Source organism: Neoarius graeffei, chromosome 1 (assembly GCF_027579695.1).
Source record: "Neoarius graeffei isolate fNeoGra1 chromosome 1, fNeoGra1.pri, whole genome shotgun sequence".
In the NCBI taxonomy this organism is placed as follows: Eukaryota; Metazoa; Chordata; class Actinopteri; order Siluriformes; family Ariidae; genus Neoarius; species Neoarius graeffei.
In genome coordinates, this window is record NC_083569.1 from 73593057 (window position 1) to 73615770 (window position 22714).

Here is a 22714-nt window from a genome sequence, read left to right on the forward strand (position 1 = left end):
ACAAGGCACCAGGATGGATCAGGCATGTCTGAGGAGCAGAAGAGGTCAGCATCTCGATCCCAGGACCGACATGTAACTCAGAGAGACAGATTTTTTTTTTTTTTTTTTGGGGGGGGGGGGGGCTCAGCCAGAAGGTAACACAGGCATGAGGGAGCCCCAGGACATAAAGCAGTAGCCACTACACCGTCAACAAACTCGAGTGAGCAAGCGAGTGGGGGACTGACAGCATCCATACCTCCCAGTTTACCAAAACACACTATGTCTGAGGACCCTCCAGATCTACACCTTTACCTCATAAACATCATTAACAAAAGGCTTGACTAAACAGATATGTTTTCAGCCTAGACTTAAATGCTGAGACTGTCTGATTCCCGAACATTACTTGGAAGGCTGTTCCATAACTGTGGGGCTTTGTAAGAAAAGGCTCTGCCCCCTGATGTAGCCTTCACTATACGAGGTACCAGCAGATAGCCTGCACCTTTTGATCTAAGTAGGTGTGGCGGGTCATAGAGGACCAGAAGTTCGCTCAGGTACTGTGGTGCGAGATCATTCAGTGCTTTAAAGGTTAATAGTAGTATTTTATAATCAATACGAAATTTGACTGGGAGCCAATGCAGTGTGGATAAGACAGGGGTGATGTGGTCATATTTTCTAGTTCTAGTAAGGACTCTTGCTGCTGCATTTTGAACTAACTGGAGCTTGTTTATGCACTTATTGGAACATCCAGACAGTAAGGCATTACAATAATCCAACCTGGAGGTAACGAAAGCATGAACTAGTTTTTCCGCATCATGTAGTGACATTAAATTTCTTATATTGGCAATATTTCTGAGATGAAAGAAAGCTATCCGGGTGATGTTATCAATATGAGTTTTGAATGAAAGACTGGGGTCAATAATCACTCCGAGGTCTTTTACTGCTGCACGTGAAGAAACAGAAAGGCCATCCAGAGTTACTGTATAATCAGAAAACTTACTTGCTGCACGTGGTCCTAGTACAAGTACTTCAGTCTTGTCAGAGTTAAGCAGAGGGAAGTTAATAAGCATCCAGTGTCTAATGCCCTTTACATTCCTCAATTCTATTAAGCTGGTGTCTCTCATCTGGTTTTGCAGAAACATACAACTGTGTTTCATCAGCATAACAGTGGAAACTAATACAATGTTTTCAAATTATATCACCCAGAGGTAACATATATAAAGAAAAAAGCAGTGGACCCAAGACAGAACCTTGTGGAACACCAAACTTTACCTCAGTATGTCTAGAAAAATCACCATATTTTTTTAAAACCTTTTTTATTGTTCGTCACATGCACACTTCAAGCACAGTGAAATTCATCCTCTGCATTTAACCCATCTGGAGCAGTGAACGCATGCACACACCCAGAGCAGTGAGCAGCCCAGAGCGCCCAGGGAGCAGTCAGGGGTTCGGTACCTTGCTCAAGGGCACCTCAGCCCAAGGCCGCCCCACGTCAACCTAATTGCATGTCTTTGGATTTACATCAACATACTGATAACGATCAGTTAAATAAGACCTGAGCCAGGAGAGGGCCATTCCCTTAACTCCCACAACATTTTCTAGTCTATCCAGAAGAATGGAATGATCAATGGTATCAAATGCTGCACTAAGGTCAAGCAACACAAGTAGCGAGACACAGCCCTGATCAGACGCCAACAGTAGGTCGTTTACTACTTTAACCAGAGCTGTCTCTGTGCTATGATGAGGTCTAAATCCTGACTGATACATTTCATGGATGTTATTCCTATGTAAATATAAGCATAACTGCTGTGCCACAGCTTTTTCAAGGATCTTGGCGATAAAGGAGAGGTTTGATATTGGCCGATAATTGGATAGCTGACAGGGATCAAGGTCAGGTTTTTTAATCAGGGGTTTGATAACTGCTAGTTTAAAGGATTTGGGTACATAGCCAATCGTAAGAGAAGAATTTATTATTTTTAGAAGCGGTTCAATTACTTCAGGTATTATCTGTTTGAATAGACGTGTAGGTAAGGGATCTAGTACACAAGTTGAAGCTTTTGATGCCGAGATTAATGAAAGTAATTCAGTTTCTCTAAGGGGAGTAAAACATTCTAATTGCTGATCTGATGCAGTTATATTGTTAGCTACAGGGTCACTTACGTTGTCTGACCTTAAATTAGTAGTTCGAATTTTTTGTTGGATATTCTCAATTTTGTCATTAAAAAAAATTCAAGAAGTCGTTGCTACTACATACTACAGGTGTGCGTGTGTCTATAGTGGACTTATTCCTGGTTAATTTTGCTACAGTATTAAATAGGAATCTAGGATTATTTTTGTTATCTTCTGTTAGGGAAGAGAGATATGTTGATCTAGCAGCACTAAGAGCTTTTCTATACTTCAGGAAGCTCTCCTTCCACGCTAATTTGAACGCTACCAATTTTGTTTGATGCCATTTACGTTCCAATTTTCGAGTGGTCTGTTTTAAAGTGCGAGTGTCATCATTATACCAGGGTGCTAATTTTTGTCTCTGACCATTTTCCTTTTAAGAGGAGCTACATTATCTAAAGTATAGCAGAACGTTGACTCTAAGCATTCAGTTGCCTGATCAAGTTCTGCGGGGGCTGACAGTGACCCAATCAAAGTTGATAACTCTGGGAGATTATTTATAAAGCTCTGTGCAGTAGTTGACATGAATGTACGTTTAATACAGTAGCGTGGTGAGGTGCATATATTATTACTCAGACATATTTTGAATGAGATGAGATAATAATCTGAGATAACTGAATCTAAAATGGACACAAACACTGTTTTCAAAGGGTCTTCTGGGTTATCGAAGTGAATATTAAAATCTCCGACAACTAAAGCTTTGTCTAAGGAAATAACCAGGTCTGAGATAAAATCTGAAAATTCAGAAAGAAACTCAGAATATGGCCCCGGGGGCCTGTAAATAACAAGTAACGGAATTAACTGGGTAGACCTATTTTTCGAGGCTACATACATTATATTAGTATGAAGAACTTCAAATGTATTCAATTTATAACCAGGTTTTTGTGTTACACCTAGATAATCACTATAAATAACCGTGACACCTCCTCTACCAGTTAGATGAGGCTGGTGTATATAACTCAACTGTATCCAGGAGGACTCGCTTCATTTAATGCTATATATTCATTTGGCTTAATCCATGTTTCAGTTAAACAAAGTACATTAAACTCCGGGGCGGCACGGTGGTGTAGTGGTTAGCGCTGTCGCCTCACAGCAAGAAGGTCCTGGGTTCGAGCCCCGGGGCCAGCGAGGGCCTTTCTGTGTGGAGTTTGCATGTTCTCCCCGTGTTCGCATGGGTTTCCTCCGGGGGCTCCGGTTTCCCCCACAGTCCAAAGACATGCAGGTTAGGTTAACTGGTGACTCTAAATTGACCGTAGGTGTGAATGTGAGTGTGAATGGTTGTCTGTGTCTATGTGTCAGCCCTGTGATGACCTGGCGACTTGTCCAGGGTGTACCCCGCCTTTCGCCCATAGTCAGCTGGGATAGGCTCCAGCTTGCCTGCGACCCTGTAGAAGGATAAAGCGGCTAGAGATAATGAGATGAGATGAGACATTAAACTCCTGATCAGTAATGAGTTCATTAACAATTAGCACTTTAGATGTAAGAGATCTAATATTTAATAGCCCCACCTTTAGATCAAAGGTGCTGGCAGCGGCTGTACAGTCAGTATGATCTAATTTTATATTGATTAGGTTTCTGGAACAAACTCTCTGAAGTTTCATTCAAAATGAAACAACTCTTTATTCCTTTCAGAAAACTGAAACATGAGTGCGTGTGCATTCCCCAGAAGAACCGCCTCCTTCCATTCTGCCATCAACTGATCGTGTTAAATAATGCTGCTGAGAAATCATTGAACTTGATTTTATACAGTCTATGGATGTGACGTGACCCTAGTGATTACTGATCGGCTGCCTCAGTGTCACCTGTGAAAAAACCAATCATGTTTAAGAAAAGAAAAAAACATCCACTTTCAAAGCTGCTTCATAGTAATGAGTAACGAGGACCTTGATAGAAATGTAGTGGGGTAAAAAGTACGATATTTGTCTTTCAAATGTAGTGAAGTTAAAGTCATAAGTTGCCAAAAAAATTAACTCAATTAAAGTACAGATACTCAAAAAGTGTACTTAAGTACAGTACTCAAGTAAATGTGCTTCATTACTGTCCACCTCTGACTGCAACATTCTGGTTTCCTAGTTAACATAGCACATTTCCATTTAGTATAGTAAATATCACATGAACACTCTTTTAAGCACGTAGATTATCGTTATGGTGCAAAACTTTTACGTAAATGACCCTGCTCTTATGTCAATAGTAAACCCTATCAATTCATTGGTTGACTGTAGGCTCATTTTCATCTTCAAGTTTGTTTCAGCTGATGATATTACTAATCTGAAAGAGTTTGCTGTTGTTATTCCAAATACAATATGAATTGAGTGGCATTTGACCCTCATGTTATTGGTCTCCAAGGTTTCCCAGGACTCAAGGGTGCAAGAGGAGAGCCAGGACGCCAAGGCTTGGGTAGAAAGGGTTCTCCTGGACGACCTGGAATTCCAGGACCAAAAGGACAAAGGGGAAGTCCTGGAGATACAATTCCAGGACGTGATGGACAATTAGGAAGGCCAGGAACTAAAGGTATGAAGTTTTCAAATGCTAAAAATCTAAAACATTCCTAACAGGATCCTAGCATTCTCGTAAAACTAAAAACATTTTTGCAAACAATGCATCTAGATTGCCACAGAGCTAACTCATCTCCCATCTTACTCATTTCTAATCTTTATGAAAGTATCAGTACTCTTTCATCATTCCACTCATTCCATACATGTAACATACTGACATGGATCTTTACAGGGCAGAAGGGACTCCCTGGATTGGTAGGATTCCCTGGATCACCTGGACGTTCCGGAGGCTCTGGACTGCCAGGGAGTAAAGGTCTACCTGGAAACCCAGGATTTAATGGTGAACCTGGAACATATGGCCCTCTTGGTATTAAAGGTAAACTAAAAACATAAAACATACTATTTAACATTTCAATGAGATATGATGGTTGTTGATTTTTTTTTGTATTATACCATGCAAAAATGGATACCAAATCTGTGTGTGTGTGTTTTTTTTTCCCCAGGGGACCGTGGAGACCCAGGCCCACCAGGACCTTCCCCAGCTCCCCTCCCATTGCATCATAACAAAGGGGAACAAGGTTCTCCTGGACCTACTGGACTGCCTGGATTTCCAGGACCAAGAGGTACAGAAACAAACCCATAGCAACTGTCTCTCACCTATCTATGAACAGAAAACTGGAGAATGCAGAATAAGAAGCATCTTGTACATTTCTGTGTTTCTTGCTTGTGGTGGTCAAAGTTTAGCTCAAACTTGATCTCACACACAGCAGTTCCTTTTTTTTTTTTTTTGGTTTTGCCTAGAAATTGTCATCAGTCAGCATCCTATGCCAGAAATATTAACAGGCATTGTCTTTAAACAGGTAATAAGGGAACCCCTGGTTTACCTGGTAGTCCAGGCTTTCCTGGTCTGCCAGGGTTTGCTGATCAAGCTAAGGGTCTACCTGGTGATTCAGGTTTCCCAGGGCGCACAGGTTCTCCGGGACCTATAGGACCTAAAGGGGCATCTGGTGTTTCTGGTTTCCCTGGCATGCCTGGACCTCAGGTAAGCCCATTTAGTTTGTGCTGCCAATCCAGCTAAATGATGGTAGAAGTAAACCCATAATAGCCAACAGACAATACAACTGCATGAAAAATATATAACAGTTATTCCACAAACTTGATTCATACATGAGCTGATTAAGGGGAATAACTGTTTTATTATATCCACATTCACAGGATTTTGAGAAGCAGAGCTTTTTTATTTTTTGCAAATTCGGTAAATAAAAACTTTATACAAAACGTCCGACAAAATCATTTCCACCGGCAAAATGACAGAAGCAATTTGTGAAAAATGCTATAATAATAATTTTTGAAAAATAAAAAAAGATATGTTCTTACCATCAAATACTTTTATTCCATATTTTGTTACTTTTTTGTATTTTGGGGGGTTTTCTTCTTCTTTAGAGTTGTTTTTTTTTGGCAGTTGGCAAACTGACTTAAAGGTGCATTACCGCCACCAGCTGGGCTGGAGTGTGAAACAGGCGATATTGGGGAAAATGAAAAACTATATTCTTTCAGCTATTTCTGTTTCTTTTAAATACTTGATAACAGTTTTTGGGGTTTTGTTTTCGAATAGAGTTTTTATTTCGTCCTCGGTTGGTTCAGCAACACGATTCCACCATTTTGTTTTTCTGTACTCACGGTATATGAGCTGATATCCTCAAAGTAGAGTAGCTGATCAGAGTGCACGATTGCTCATCTCCAGTGAATGTGGATAGAATATATTAGAGTTCTATTTTATAAAATAGAGTTATTGAGCTTGAAAGGTTTTGTGTTGGATAAACACAGTTTGATGCATGTTGATCCTTTTTGCAGGGTGATGATGGAGCTCCTGGTTTCTTTGGATCACCTGGTACTTCAGGATTGCTTGGTAGCAAAGGTGAGTTCTTCTTTGCACATATTGTATTTCTCCATGAGAACACAATCCTTTTGACACTACAGTGTGTCACTGTGTATTTGTCTATATTTAACATGATCATTCCATTCTCCTGTAAAGGTGAGAAAGGAGTCTCTACTGGAGCACCTGGGCCCCCTGGAAGAAGGGGACTTGTCGGAAATGTTGGATTCCCTGGTGAGCTTTGTGCTTTTCTTTTCTTCTGTTTACTGCTTGTTTAGAACAGTATGCTACAACAAATGCTTGTAATTATTAACTGTTTTAGTTTAATGATGTCCATATAATGGATGCTGAAAGGGAAGACATATTAAGCCTGAAAAGATTACAAAAGTGGCCTTGTATTACATTATTAAAATGGACAAACATTATGTCTAGAGAACCTGATGTTTCTGTGAATATAAACACTTAATATAATAAAAATGTTCATGACCAATGTTATGCCAAATTAAAATTACTAATGAGCAATATGTGAACAGGACAGTGACAGGCATCCTTGAACAATATTAATCCTGTAATATACTGTAAAATGGCATTGTTATCTAGTTATTTATGTAATGCCTCAATGTCAGTATTTTTCTCTTTCTACTGTATTTGATGCACAGGTATCCCAGGCCTTGCTGGTGATCAAGGTTCTCGAGGTTTGCCAGGAGAGTATGGATATCCTGGGCGGAAAGGTCTGCCTGGAGATCCAGGAAGGCCTGGGCAAGGAGGTAACCCATTTTATATAGTTATTATATTAAACTGATGCTTCTTTTTACTTCTCATACACATGCTGTATCTTCTGTCAGGTCCACCTGGGCCCCAGGGTACTAGGGGTCTCCCTGGTTTTCCAGGGCAGAAGGGACAGGATGGTGAACCAGGTCGCCGTGCAGCTCCAGGTCGTGCAGGAGAAAAAGGTCAGTCTAGTCAAAGCGCATAATTTTCTTCTACAGTTACAGTCAGAACGCCTGTCATGTTTGCTAGAGATACGTTGTTTTTAATGCATGCATTAAAAAAAAGACGTATGTCTTTGCTGGTAGTCATACATCCAGAAACAGTTTAGGTTTTTAATCAAATAATCAGCAGAAATCTAAAATTTAAGAAGCTCATAATTCCTGGGTTTGAAATTTCTAACTGAGCTTCTTATTTAATGTTTAGTCCTGCGGCATTACATAACTACTTCACAGTGCTAATTTTTGTATGTTTATTATATCCCTGCTCCAAAGGAGGGGGCTATACTGTTTTTTTTTTTTTACCTCTGTCCGTCCATATCTCCGTCCGTCCGAAACACACGTTTTCTCAGCAACCACAAATCATAGCCACTTGGTACTGGGTACCAAACTTCAGCTTGGGGTTCTACACTGTGTACACCGTTTTCAGGTCTGTCCCACATCAACTTCCTGTTTACCGACTGAATGTATTTACAAAACATAAAGGGTGGATTTTGATGCCATTTCAAGAAGCAAAATGCTGTTTCAAAATGACAGTTTACCAGGACTCTATTTGAAATCCCTGAGGAGAACACCGCTCTTTACTTGTTTCAGGGTTAATTATTTGTTGAAGTCAACATTCTTAATAAGTGTCCTATTCCTTCAATTGCTTGCATTCTGATATAAGCGAGAGTGGGGGGATACGTAAGTGAGCAGTAGCTCACAGTTGATCTTATTAACACTCCTTTCCTAATTCCCTTGTAGGTTTATCTGGAGCTCCTGGTTTAGATGGACTCAATGGACTTGCAGGGCCCAAAGGTCAACAAGGAATACCTGGTAAGAATATCTACAGCTATTGATACTTCCTGCATTTCAAATGGTTCCACACACAGTTAGCAGACACCTTGTGGTAGACCATCTACTTCAAACTCAAAGTAACACAGTTAAATCTGTCCACAGGTGTGGTAGAGGGTGGTCAGCCTGGAGCCCCGGGATTGAATGGTCTAAAGGGTGAAAGAGGCTTGTCGTTACCTGGAGCACCAGGATATCCTGGAGTAAAAGGATCCAAAGGGGATATTGGTGAGAAAATAATATACATTGTAAACAGCTCTGTCAAACAGTCATAAAAAATGGGTCCTTTAGTTAGACAGTACCAAGAGCATAACAAGCTATTATTCAAGTAAATTAAGATAGATAAGTTACTACCACCACTGTTGCTACTGCAACTACTAGTACCATGTTTTATATATATATATATATATATATATATATATATATATATATATATATATATATATACCGTAAAATACCAAATAATAGCCCGGGCGATTATTTGTCTCAATCACGTAAGAGACCCGGCGCGTATTAGAGACTAGGCGGCTATTTGGAACAGGCGATTAATTCCTTCTTCACAAATACCTTCCCCAAAATCTACCTCAAAACGGGGAAAAAAATCATTCTCAGATAGGCCTACTTTTAACCAGTATAACTTACAGTTTGTTTAGAGTTAGATTACAGATAGCACGGTGCCGACTTCGGGGAATTTTGAAGACGCAGAATGCATCTTCGCATGGCACAGTCGGGGTGGATAAAGGATAAATCACACACCTTTTCCTGTTAATGACTAGTTAAGCGCATGCTTTACAAAATAATCAAGAAACCACACCATTGTCTGTGCGCAGCACTGTGATTTAATTACTCTGCAAAGTTATGGTCACTTGCTATCACCCTCACCCATGCAGCCTCCACCCTTTGCGCTTCGCGCTGTCTGTCAATCTGAAATTGCATGGAGGGCGCGACGTTGAAGCAACATAATTAGGGTGCGAAGTGTCAAACCAAAGGGTTTTTTCTTATGCTGAAAAATAAGTGACCTGCAGTGGCTACATACTGTCATCTTGCATCACGTTTCTCTCCAAGACTTCTCCCTATTTGGCGGATATGAGCCTATTCCCCGAGTGAGTTGGTACGGTGGCTCGACCCCGTAGAAAACTTAAAGTTCGGATGAAAGTTAGTTGAATAGGTTACTGACTTGTAGGCCTACATGTTGCCTGCCTGACGCGTGCTTCTGCCCAACTTGCATGACAGATTACTTGTTGAAAAGGCCCCTTGGATTAGATTGGCCGCGAGCAGACTGAAATGCATGTTAGAACGCTCTCACCTTTTTTGTAAAGCGTCTTCCAGATCCGAATGGGTAAGGGCAAGTGAAATGGTATAAGGTCTTTAATAAAACTCAGTGTGTGCTTTGACGCATGCATTCGGCAATTTAGGTCGTTTAACAGAAGCAGCAGTCCAACCTTGGAAACCCGCAGTCCTCAATGTCACCACACACGCTGGCTTTCGTTGGGTATACCCAAAGGGGTGGCTAAGACATCTGTCAAAAGTTACGGAGTTGCATTCCTCAAGAAATATTACAGTAGACCAAGATTATAACATTGAAATGGCATGTTTATTATCATGTAACAAAATGTTGTAAACAGTATTATAGAAATAATTTCATTCATTCATTCATTCATTCATTCATTCATATTGTTTCGGTAGAAAACTATGCAATGCAAAATTGTTTAAACACCAGAAAACCAGAAAAGTGCTGGGCCTCAAGATTCTAGATAGAACGTTCGGACGCTTTTTTTTTTTTTTAGACCCCGGCGAGTATTCGGAACCGGCCTTTATTTGTCACAACACACGCGTACACCCGGCCGTTAAAGGGAACTCGGCGGTTAATTGGAACTCGGCTATTATTTGGTATTTTACGGTATGTATATATACATAGTCCCTAGGTTTTGAAAAGTTTCTGATTTTTAGTGAATAATATTAAGCAAACAACTACAGTTTCTTGCAATAGTATTCAGAGATGGATGGAACTAAATACAGGGCAATTTGGGAGGAAAACCTGTTTGAGTCAGCCAGAGGTTTGAGACTGGAACAAAGGTTCACATTCCAGCAGGACAATGACCCTAAACATACTGCTAAAGCTACACTGGAGTGGTTTAAAGGGAAACATTTAAATGTCTTGGAATGGCCTAATCAAAGCCCAGACCTCAATCCAGTTGAAAATCTGTGGCATAACTTGAAGATTGCTGTACACCAATGCAACCCATCTAACTTGAAGGAGTTGGAGCAGTTTTGCCTTGAGGAATGGGCAAAAATCCCAGTGGCTAGATGTGCTAAGCTAATAGAGACATACCCCAAGAGACTTGCAGCTGTAATTGCAGCAAAAGGTGGCTCTACAAAGTATTGACATGGGGGGGTGAATACCTATGCACACTCCAGATTTCTGTTTTTTCATCTTAATTATTGTTTGTGTCACAATTTTTAAAAAAAAATTGCATCTTTAAAGTGGTAGGCATGTTGTGTAAAGCAAATTGTGCTCACCCCACAAAAAACATTTTAATTCCAGCTTGTAATTCAGCAAAACAGGACAAACACTAAGGGGGATGAATACTTTTGCAAGACACTATAAGGCTCTGAAAGAAATGCAGAGCTTTAAATCAACAAAATGCACATTTCAAGATCCAGAGATATATGTTCTGTTTCAGGGCTGTATGCGGCAGTATTTTCCCCAATATGTTAATCCAGTTCTTTTGGTGTTTGTTAGGTTACCCTGGACAGCCAGGGTTCCCAGGTCCTCCAGGTCCTCGTGGGGGATCAGCCATCTCTACTGGAATTCTTGGTCCTCCAGGAGATGCTGGTCTACCTGGACTAGATGGTGAAAGAGGTAATTCTGCTCTTTGGTCAGTGACTATCCAGTTAACTAGAATAATCTTCTGAGCATGGAGCAAAGTCACCTGAATGAGATTCAGAATTGTTTCAGATTGTTATCTCATTGGTTTTGAAAATGCCTCTTCCAGGACAGCGTTTTAACTTCCTGGCTCCCTGTCTAACTAATCTTCCAATAAGCCAGCCATATGAGGATCTTTTTAACAATGTCTCTTTTATAGGTCTTCTTGGCCCACCTGGTCCTCAAGGTCCAGCTGGACCTGGAACAGACCAGGGTGACAGAGGAGATCCTGGATTTCCTGGAATTCCTGGAATTCCTGGGAAACGTGGTGAACCTGGATTTGCAGGAGGGCGTGGAGCACTTGGCAACCCAGGATTAAAAGGTTCTCCAGGAGACCCTGGAGTTAGTGGACTAACAGGACGTCCAGGCTTCCCTGGAGATCAGGGAAGTTATGGTAGCAAAGGACCAAAAGGATTCAGGGGTCAGTAAATAAACATAGCAGGTCTGTTGAAATATATAGAACAACATTTTTTAAATATTTAAAACCAAGCTTTGGCATTACAGTCCAAGGTACAATTTACCTTCCATGTACTTGTTTGAAGTTAAGAACTCTTTTAAATATGTGCCATTTCATGAACTCTATTTCTTCTTTTCAGGTAATCCTGGTAGCAAAGGTCTTCCAGGAACTATTTTCCCACCCCCAGAACCCATCCGATTGCCACCTGGGGATATTGGTCCACAAGGAGCCACTGGTCTTTCTGGTTATACAGGATCACCAGGCCAGCCTGGTTTCCCTGGACGTCCAGGTGAGCTGCATATCACAGTTAATAATATTTTCATTACATATTGTCCAAATAATGTAGAGTCCTTAGGGTCAAGCATCAGTAGTACCTTGTTGTATTTGAAAGATAACAAATTGGTCTCTGAGAAAAAGACATTCATTGCACATTATTTTGAGTTTGACTCCCATTTTTAAACAAAACAGAACCCATTTTTTAAATATTATTTAAAGTTTACTGTATTGCATATATACAGGACTTGCAGGGGTTTTTTTTGTTTGTTTGTTTGTTTTTTTTGTTAAAATCTGTAGGTCCTAAAGGAAAAGTTGGATCGATGGGCAAACCTGGACGCACCGGTCCAGCTGGACCTCCAGGAACAATTGGAGACCCTGGATTTCCAGGATATCAAGGACCCAGTGGTAACAAAGGTGAATTGAATAATATTGTGACCAAACCTGAGAACAGTGAGTGGAAAAAAAAAGGTGTGTGCTTGAGAGAAAATGGAATGTACTGTTTGGGAGCATCTGAGGGGCTTTAAGACTCACTCCAGCTCCAGCTGACCTGACTTTTATTCTTCATATTTGATGAGACGAGCAGGTATTTTCAAGCATTATTGATCAACAGAAAACTGTTGAATTGCTTGGAGTTCTGTGAGCCTCCTTTCTTAAGCTTGGTGATGAAAACCCTTAAAAACGTTTTTTCTGCAGCCCTGAAGGTGGCCTCTTATGAGGTTGTAGTGGTGTGATCAGGTTCAGCAGTATTCCAAGCACACCTTATATCACGCTATCTGAATATATTCTCATATAAACTTAAAAATTAGACTTTATAAATGGGAATACATCCTGGATGTGTTGCCAGTCCATTGCAGGGCACCACTAATCTATATCATAATGGAAGAAAGTCTAAGGGCATGTTGACATGTCATTAGTGTCTTGCAAAAGTATTCATCCCCCTTCGTGTTTGTCCTGTTTTGTGGCATTACAAGCTGGAATTAAAATGGATTTTGGGGGGGTTAGCACCATGTGATTTACACAACATGTCTACCATTTTAAAGGTACAAATTGTTGTTTTATTGTGACACAAACAATAATTAAGATGAAAAAACAGAAATCTGAAGTGTGCATAGGTATTCCCACCCCAAAAAGTCAATAGTTTGTAGTGCCACCTTTTGCTGCAATTACAGCTGCAAGTCTCTTGGGGTATGTCTAAGCTTAGCACATCTAGCCACTGGGATTTTTGCCCATTCCTCAAGGCAAAACTGCTCCAACTCCTTCATTTTAGATGGGTTGCGTCGGTGTACAACAATCTTCAAGTTATGCCACAGATTCTCAGTTGGATTGAGGTCTGGGCTTTGATTAGGCTATTCCAAGACATTTACAGTAAATGTTTCCCTTTAAACCACTCCAGTGTAGCTTTAGCAGTATGTTTAGGGTCATCATCCTGCTGGAACATGAACCTGCGTCCCATTCTCAAACTTCTGGCCGACTCAAACAGATTTTCCTCCAGAATTGCCCTGTATTTAGTGTATTTAGTATTTTGCATCTTTCTTTCAGTCCTGACCAGCTTTCCTGTCCCTGCAGATGACAGATATCCTCACAGTATGATGCTGCCACCACCATGCTTTACTGTAGGAATGGTGTTCTCAGGGTGTTGGATTTGTGCCACACATGGCATTTCCCATGATAGCCAAAAAGATCAATTTTAGTCTCATTTGACCAGAGAATCTTCTTCCATGTGTTTGGGGAGTCTGCCACATGCTGTTGGGCAAACTCCAAACGTGTTTTCTTAAGCAATGGCTTTTTTTCTGGCCACTCTTCCATGAAGCCCCGCTCTGTGGGGTGTACAGCTTAAAGTGGTCCTATGGACAGATACTCCCATCTCCGCTGTGGATCTTTGCAGCTCCTTCAGTGTTATCTTTGGTGTCTTTGTTGCATTTCTGATTAATGCCCTCCTTGCCCAGTCTGTGAGTTTTGGTGGGTGGCCTTCTCTTGTCAGGTTTGTAGGGGTGCCATATTCTTTCCATTTTGCTATAATGGATTTAATGGTGCTCCCTGGGATATTCAAAGTTTGGGATATTTTTTATAACCCAACCCTGATCTATACTTCTCCATAACTTTGTCTCTGGCCTGTTTAGAGGCTTCTTGGTTCTCATGTTGCTTGCTTAGTAGTGTAGCAGAGTCAGGGTCCTTCCAGAACAGGATGATTTATACAGACATCATGTGACAGATCATGTGACACTTTGATTGCACACAGGTGGATCTTAATCAACTAATCATGTGACTTATGAAGTGAATTGTTTGAACCAGCTCTTATGTAGGGGTTTCATACGAAAGGGGGTGAATACCTATGCACACCCCAGATTTCTGTTTTTTCATCTTAATTATTGTTTGTGTCACAATAAAACAATAATTTGCACCTTTAAAGTGGTAGGCATGTTATGTAAATCAAATGGTGCTAACCCTCCAAAAATCCATTTTAATTCCATCTTGTAATGCGACAAAACAGGACAAACACCAAGGGGATGAATACTTTTGCAAGACACTGTAGCAGAGCAAAATTTATACTTTTGGTTAGGTTGCTATTTGCTTTGAATAAGTTAGATGCTCGTTTGTTTTGGAAAAGATAATCAGACATTTGGCAAGTGTGCATAGAAATTATGGAAATCAGCCAGACCTGTAAAAATCAAAAAACAAATCCTTACTCTAGAGGAATGTGTAATAGCTTACCGTTTATCTCTCAGTTGCCACTTTTCTACCTGTGGTTTCAATTCACCTTTACTTGCCCTCTGCTCTTGCTCAGGTTTTCCTGGTAGTCCGGGACAACCAGGTCCTGCAGGTTTGCCTGGCCGTACCATTGGGATCGGCTACACTCTGGTGAAACACAGCCAGTCCAGTCAGGTCCCGATGTGCCCTCAGGGCATGGAAAAGTTGTGGGATGGCTACAGCTTGCTTTATGTAGAAGGACAGGAGACGGCACATAACCAAGACCTGGGTAAGACACTTAAAGACATTAAGGATTTTAGTGCAGTGAATATTAACATCAGCAAACATGCAAGTGTTTTAGTATCAGTGGTGTATCACATGCAAAATATCGATAGGATGATATTAGCTTAGTGTTCACTCATTTTTCTTTCAATGGTCTTCATAATTTGTTTTCTCATTTTCTATCTCCAACTTCTTCTCTGGTCTCTCAGGGCTGGCTGGCTCCTGTCTACCTCGTTTCAGCACTATTCCCTTCCTTTACTGCACACCAAATGAACTCTGTTATTACGCCAGCCGCAATGACAAGTCCTACTGGCTATCCACAACAGCATCTATTCCCATGATGCCTGTGGCCAATGAGCAGATTATTCAGTACATCAGCCGTTGTTCAGTATGTGAAGCCCCATCTCAAGCTGTGGCTGTCCACAGCCAGGATGTCACTATTCCCTCCTGTCCATACGGGTGGAGGAGCCTGTGGATTGGTTACTCCTTCCTTATGGTGAGATATATACCCATACACACTCTGTTACTCTCTCTCTCTCTTTTAAAAACCGAGAATGTTTGTGGAATTTCAGAATAGTAAAATTGGGAAAGCCTGGGTAATAAACACACTGCTGCAGTTTTCAATATGAGAAAGGTGATAATAACTTGGCAGAATCAGTACTTATATTGTTATAGTTAGCGAAGCTAGAAGTGTCTCTACAATATATATTAGTGCTGTCAAGCGATTAAAATATTTAATCGCGATTAATGTCGCGACTGTCATAGTTAACTCGCGATTAATCGCAATTTAATCGCACATTTTTGTCACATGAAAAACCATTGTAATTCTCTTATCAGCATAAAAAAGTGAATGGGCTTGCTTTGTACCAATGCGTTTTTTTTTTATTGCAGAGCATAACACTACGGAGCCGTAGAGGGGACATGGTGAATAAAAAAAAAAAAAGCGTGGGAACGACTTATAAGGCATGTGCACGAGATATTAATGCACGCGCACGAGTTATAACCCGTGCGCACGCTTTGCGTTAAGGCGTGCGCTCGGGTAATTAAAAGTGAGGGGACGAGTTACTACGGCTCCGTATAACACGTCTTGTCACAGCCACTGCAAAGTCGGGCTGAAGCCGCCGATGGGAAAACGAAACCTAAGCCGAGCACCGTGGCTCTTCGTCCCGAGGCGCGGCAGCGCGAGCTGCCCGCGCTGGTTCTTTGGGGGGAGGGCAGAGGACTCTGGCTGTGCGGGGCGTGACATTACAGTCTAGCTGCTATCGTTTTTCTAAGCAAAGTCTCTGTTCTGTTCCAAGTTCCTGGCAGTTTCAAAAGCTTATGAAAAACCTACATCATGTCACAGAGTGTTAATCTCGCGATAAAAAAAGTATCGCCGTTAAAATTGAGTCAAGTTAACGCGATAATAATGCGACATTTTTGACAGCACTAATATATATATAAATGTAACGATGACTCCATAAGAAAAAGCTCCTGTCCTTTGGCCTGTGAGAGAAAACTGACATGAAGTATATAACTTGACAAATTAAAATGAAACATTTTATGGGCAAGCTCTGACAATAAGATTAATAAAACATCTATCACTGCTTTTTGCACTGCATGGTAAATAAAAAGTTGACCCTCAAAGAAGATGCTTTATTTTAAATCAAACACTTTCATCTCGTCACACCAACACAGCTCAGTTTAGCTCCCAATAATTCCTCACCGTTCTCATTTCCCTCAAAAAAGTGACTTTTGTGAATCGTCTCTCTCCGAAGTGCTGTATGTTACATATTTCCTATATAGTAAGAAGCCTTTATTTTTGTCACATGTACACTCAAGCACAGCAATATTCCTCCTTTGCATTTAATCCATTTTACCCAATGAAGCCTTGCCTTTATTCTGGGCTGGTGTTATTGTAACTCCACGTTACTGTGTGTCTCTCCTCTGATCAGCACACGGCTGCAGGGAGTGAGGGAGGTGGCCAGTCGCTGGTTTCTCCTGGCTCATGTTTAGAAGACTTCCGTACAACACCTTTTATCGAATGCAACGGGGTGCGGGGCACCTGCTTCTTCTTCAACACCAAACATAGCTTCTGGCTCACCACTGTGCAACAGGAGAGGCAGTTTACACAAAGTCCTGATTCACGGACCCTGAAGGGAGAGCAGTACCGCAGCCACGTCAGCCGCTGTCAGGTCTGCATGAAGATCTTGTAGCCTGTGAACACACCAGGAGAGGAGCGGGGCCTTTTACTAGAAAGTATAGAGAACAAGAATTGAGAAAGCAAATATTGACTGACTGGCTGACTGTATGAGACCCTCTCTTCTTGGTGCTTTTTGGAGCCTTCTGCAAGGCCATGGTTAGGAGGGGCAAACACCTCCATGTAAAGATAGGTTTCTTTTTTTCCTCTTATTTCACTTATCAACATTGGTGCTACAAGAATATGCATTGTTTTATTTTTATTTCAACTACTCAATGTTTGTCTTACATATTCACGGCTACCTCGGAGAGTGTGTCCCAAATCCCCAACGGGAAGCACTGAAACCTTAATTTGAGATTGCAGACATTGTGCAACACAAGCCAAAATCTTCTGGTTCACCTAATCAAAAGTGCGCTGGTCTGAATCAATGCTGACACGTTTGAGGAGGTTCCTTGACATACGGAAGAAACTATAATATCCTGCTTGTTTGTGATTACGGAAAGTGGGCAGATGGGCAAACCAACACTTTGTGGCGTATACAAATGAGGAAGATTGTGGCTTGTGGTTAACACTTTAAATTATAATCCTCTCTAACTCCCCACACATGTACCCTTAAAGTATTGCACTGAAATGAATACCTGGAAAAATATATATGAGGATTAGTAACTGTAGAAAATTAACATTCCACTTTTACCTCCAACAGGTGCCATGTCAAATATCTCAATTAACTCTTTAAACAACAGTCTCACGGAGTCTAACACTGATTAATAGACTTCACTCTCTACATACAAATGAACTATATCATTTTCATGCTCATGATTTCACCTTTGTTGTCTGCGAGGAGCCATTCAGCCAATCAGAGCATCTGTGCATTAGATATTCACTGCTTTCCACATCCAAAAGTGTACCTACAGTTACTGGAAATGTCTATAATCACTGCTGTTATCCTTTAGTTTTTCTACAGTGTGTTTGCAAAGTCTCTTAAAGAGACAGGCCAAAATGTAACCACTATATTCATTAGCTTCTTAAGCTCTCTTTGGTAGCCTTGATTTTTCAGTATGGTTTCATCTGTAATGTGTGTAAACTGTTAAATTGCAATTTCATACTATGGTAGGAGAGAAACAATGTAGTAAATTGCAAAACGTGGATGGATGTATGATTTGTACATTAAGGATGGCTTATAAAGGCATATAGATACTGTGTGTGTGTGTGTGTGTATATATATATATATATATATATATATATATATATATATACTGTATGTGTATATTATAACAGTATTTTTATTTTTCTTACACTGATTTACATGTAATGACATTATTACATTTTCCCCTACAGAAATTTAAGTCTATCACTTAGCTGGATTTCCAGTATTAGTTTTGATGTGTTTTTTATTTTATTTTATTTTATTTTATTTTTTAACCAAAGCTGGTTCAATGTATAATTGTGCTCCCTAATAAATAAAGTGTTGAAATTAAATTATGCAAATGGACACCACTGATCTGTCATTTACTGTATTACAGAATTTCCATCAACTCCATCAGAGAGTATGTTTTTAAAGGAAAGGATTTTTTTTAAACCTGGGCCCTATTTTTCCCATCTCTTTTGGTCCAAATATTTACTAGGAACAAAAACAATTGAAATCAGTCCAGTGTTGAGTTAGAACACTATAACTGTAATCCTATGGGGCAAACATCCATGTCAAAGAAAACCGCATGTTTTCACTACTGGCAAGCTCAAAATTTTACTATAAGTGTCTAACAACATGGAAAGGATCGCTACATAGATACACCTGGGTCCGTTTACCTCAATAACTGTAAAGAAACTGTAGAAAATGACTGTTTCTACACTCATTGTTTTGCCTTTCTCTTCTTCCGATCTCTGACGTAGCGCCCCATTCAGTACCTGTAGTCGATTATCACACAGGGCTGTTTTCTGATGTTTACAAAAGGAGAAGTCACACATGTGAAGATATTAATTTCTAAAGTAATGCCAAAATATTAAGCTGATTATGACAATATGAATGAGTGTCTGACAACATGGAACGTGTCCCTTTTGTAAACATCAGAAAACAGCCCACGTGCGATAATTCACTATAGGCACTGAATGGGGTGCTGCGTCAGAGACCTGAAGAAAAGAAAGGTAAAAAATGACTGCCAGTTATAGCATTCTAATTCAATACTATAAATAAAATACACTACAGCAGTACCAGCAATAAAATAACAGGTAAAATGATGTAAGCTAAACTATATAACCAAACATTTGTGGACACCTTATCATCACACTCATACAACCCCGATTCCAAAAAAGTTGGGACAAAGTACAAATTGTAAATAAAAACGGAATGCAATAATTTACAAATCTCAAAAACTGATATTGTATTCAGAATAGAACATAGACAACATATCAAATGTCGAAAGTGAGACATTTTGAAATTTCATGCCAAATATTGGCTCATTTGAAATTTCATGACAGCAAAACATCTCAAAAAAGTTGGGACAGGGGCAATAAGAGGCTGGAAAAGTTAAAGGTACAAAAAAGGAACAGCTGGAGGACCAAATTGCAACTCATTAGGTCAATTGGCAATAGGTCATTAACATGACTGGGTATAAAAAGAGCATCTTGGAGTGGCAGCGGGTCTCAGAAGTAAAGATGGGAAGAGGATCACCAATCCCCCTAATTCTGCGCTGACAAATAGTGGAGCAATATCAGTGCATGTGGCATGGGCAGCTTACACATCTGGAAAGACACCATCAATGCTGAAAGGTATATCCAGGTTCTAGAGCAACATATGCTCCCATCCAGACGACGTCTCTTTCAGGGAAGACCTTGCATTTTCCAACATGACAATGCCAAACCACATACTGCATCAATTACAGCATCATGGCTGCGTAGAAGAAGGGTCCGGGTACTGAACTGGCCAGCCTGCAGTCCAGATCTTTCACCCATAGAAAACATTTGGCGCATCATAAAACGGAAGATACGACAAAAAAGACCTAAGCCAGTTGAGCAACTAGAATCCTACATTAGACAAGAATGGGTTAACATTCCTATCCCTAAACTTGAGCAACTTGTCTCCTCAGTCCCCAGACGTTTACAGACTGTTGTAAAGAGAAAAGGGGATGTCTCACAGTGGGAAACATGGCCTTGTCCCAACTTTTTTGAGATGTGTTGTTGTCATGAAATTTAAAATCACCTAATTTTTCTCTTTAAATGATACATTTTCTCAGTTTAAACATTTGATATGTCATCTATGTTCCATTCTGAATAAAATATGGAATTTTGAAACTTCCACATCATTGCATTCCGTTTTTATTTACAATTTGTACTTTGTCCCAACTTTTTTGGAATCGGGGTTGTATGCTTTTTGGACATCCCATTCCAGATCCGCCCCCCCTTACTGTTATAGGAAGGCTTTACACTCGATTTTAAATTGTAGCTGTGGGAATGTGCCCATTTGGCCACAAGATCATTAGTGAGATCAGTGCTCTGTGCAGGCCACTCAAGGTTTTCCATTCCAACCTTGACAAACTATATCTTCATGGACCTCAGTTTGTGCACAGGGAAATTGTCATGCTGGAACATGTTTTGGCCTCTTCGTTCTGGTAAAGGGAAATTGTAATGCCACAGCAAACAAAGTCATCTAATACAATTGTGTTTCCAACTGTTTGAGGAAGCCCCACAAATGGGTGTGATGTTCAAGTGTGATAATCAAACCTTTGACTGCATAGCATATATGAAGAAATAAAATTGTAACAGTAAATACATATGAAGTAATTCACTGTATGAATATACTAGTGCATCTCAAACAATTAGAATATTGTGGAAAAAGTTAATTTTTTCATAATTTAATTCAAAAAGGTAAACTTCTAAAAAGGTATATTCTATATCCAGTACACATAAAGTGAAATATTTCAAGCCTTTTTTGTTTAATTGTGATGATTATGGCTTATAGTTCATGAAAATCATAAATCCAGTCTCTCAAATTATTAGAATATTTCCTAAGATCAATCAAAAAAGGATTTACAATACAGAAATGTCCAACTTCTGAAAATTATGTTCATTTAAATACTCAATACTTGGTTGGGGTTCCTTTACCACGAATTACTGCATGAGTGTGGCATGGCCTGTGGCACTGCTGAGGTGTTACTGAAGCCCAGGTTGCTTTGATAGCGGCCTTCAGCTCGTCTGTATTTGTGGGTCGGGTGTTTCTCATCTTCCTCTGGACAATACCCCATAGATTCTCTCTGGGGTTCAGGTCAGGTGAATTGGCTGGCCAATCAAGCACAGTAATATAATGGTCAGCAAACCATTTGGTGGTAGATTTGGTACTGACAGGTGGTAAGTCCTGCTGGAAAAGGAAATCGGCATCTCCATAAAGCTTGTCAGCAGATGGAAACATGAACTGCTCTAAAATCTCCTGGTAGACGTCTGCGTTGACTTTGGACTTGATAAAACACGGTGGACCAACACCAGCAGATGACATGGCACCCCAAATCATCACAGACTGCAGAAACTTCACACTGGACTTCAAACACCTTGGATTCTGTGCCTCTCCACTCTTCCTCCAGACTCTAGGACCTTGATTTCCAAATGAAATGCAAAATTTACTTTCATCTGAAAAGATGACTTTGGACCACTGAGCAATAGTCCAGTTCTTTCTCTCTTTAGCCCAGGTAAGACACTTCTGACATTGTCTCTGGTTCAGGAGTGGCTTGATATTAGGAATGTGACAGTTGTAGCCCCTTTCCTGACAGTGTCTGTGTGTGGTGGCTCTTGATGCACTGACACCAGCCTCAGTCCACTCCTTGTGAAACTCCCAAGTTCTTGAATCGACTTTGACAATCCTCCTAAGGCTGCGTTCGTCCCTGTTGCTTGTGTACCTTTTCCAGCCAGCCTTTTCAGCACTGACCTTCTGTGGTTTACCCTTGTGGAGGGTGTCGAAGATCATCTTCTGGACAACTGTTAAGTCAGCCGTCTTCCCCATATTTGCAGTTGTGTGTACTGAACTAGACCAAGAGACACATGGTATTTATACTGTTTTATTCAAACTCAAAATGAAATATAATATTTTGAGATTTTTTTTGCATTGTAGGCTATAATTATCAAAATTAAAATGGAAAAATGCTTGAAACATTTTAGCTTACATGTAATGAGTCTAGAATATATTAAATTTTTCACTTTCATAAATGACTGATGGAAAATATTGAACTTTGTTTTCTGATATTCTAATTGTTTGAGATGCACTAGTATTATTCTATGTATCTGTGTATTGGTCTACTCACTCTCATAGTTACACTATTTATTAAAATAGGCGTATATTGCATGTAATAATACAAAACTATTTTGTACCTTGGTGAAAGGATTGTTAGGAAACTGCATGTCTTTAATTACAATTCATTAAACTGTACAGCATTTGCATATTACAATACTTTAAACAATGTTAGTCATGACTACGGTATATTTTAAAAAACAGTGGTACAGCAGGTAGCATTGTAGTCTCACAGCTCCAGGGTATACAGTTTAATCCTGAGCAGGGGTTACAGTTTGTGAATTTTCTCATGTATCCATGTGGG

General features: G+C 40.2%; 1 protein-coding gene across 2 annotated transcripts in view; it reads left to right on the forward strand.

Annotated features, from left to right (window-relative positions):
- The window catches only part of col4a6 (collagen, type IV, alpha 6), a 221439-nt gene extending 202932 nt beyond the window's left edge, over positions 1-18507 (forward strand). The window contains exons 29-45 of one of the 2 annotated variants that reach the window (XM_060923953.1): positions 4489-4653; positions 4870-5013; positions 5141-5260; positions 5498-5679; positions 6492-6555; positions 6673-6747; positions 7173-7280; positions 7359-7466; positions 8244-8315; positions 8439-8558; positions 11074-11193; positions 11417-11677; positions 11853-12002; positions 12287-12403; positions 14775-14966; positions 15169-15455; positions 16894-18507. In XM_060923953.1, coding sequence (XP_060779936.1) covers positions 4489-4653; positions 4870-5013; positions 5141-5260; positions 5498-5679; positions 6492-6555; positions 6673-6747; positions 7173-7280; positions 7359-7466; positions 8244-8315; positions 8439-8558; positions 11074-11193; positions 11417-11677; positions 11853-12002; positions 12287-12403; positions 14775-14966; positions 15169-15455; positions 16894-17154 — 2546 coding nt within the window. In that variant the 3' untranslated portion in view covers positions 17155-18507. The remainder of the gene's footprint in view (positions 1-4488; positions 4654-4869; positions 5014-5140; positions 5261-5497; positions 5680-6491; positions 6556-6672; positions 6748-7172; positions 7281-7358; positions 7467-8243; positions 8316-8438; positions 8559-11073; positions 11194-11416; positions 11678-11852; positions 12003-12286; positions 12404-14774; positions 14967-15168; positions 15456-16893) is intronic. The other variant, XM_060924036.1, reaches the window with a different exon arrangement.
- The last annotated feature ends 4207 nt before the right edge of the window (positions 18508-22714 follow it).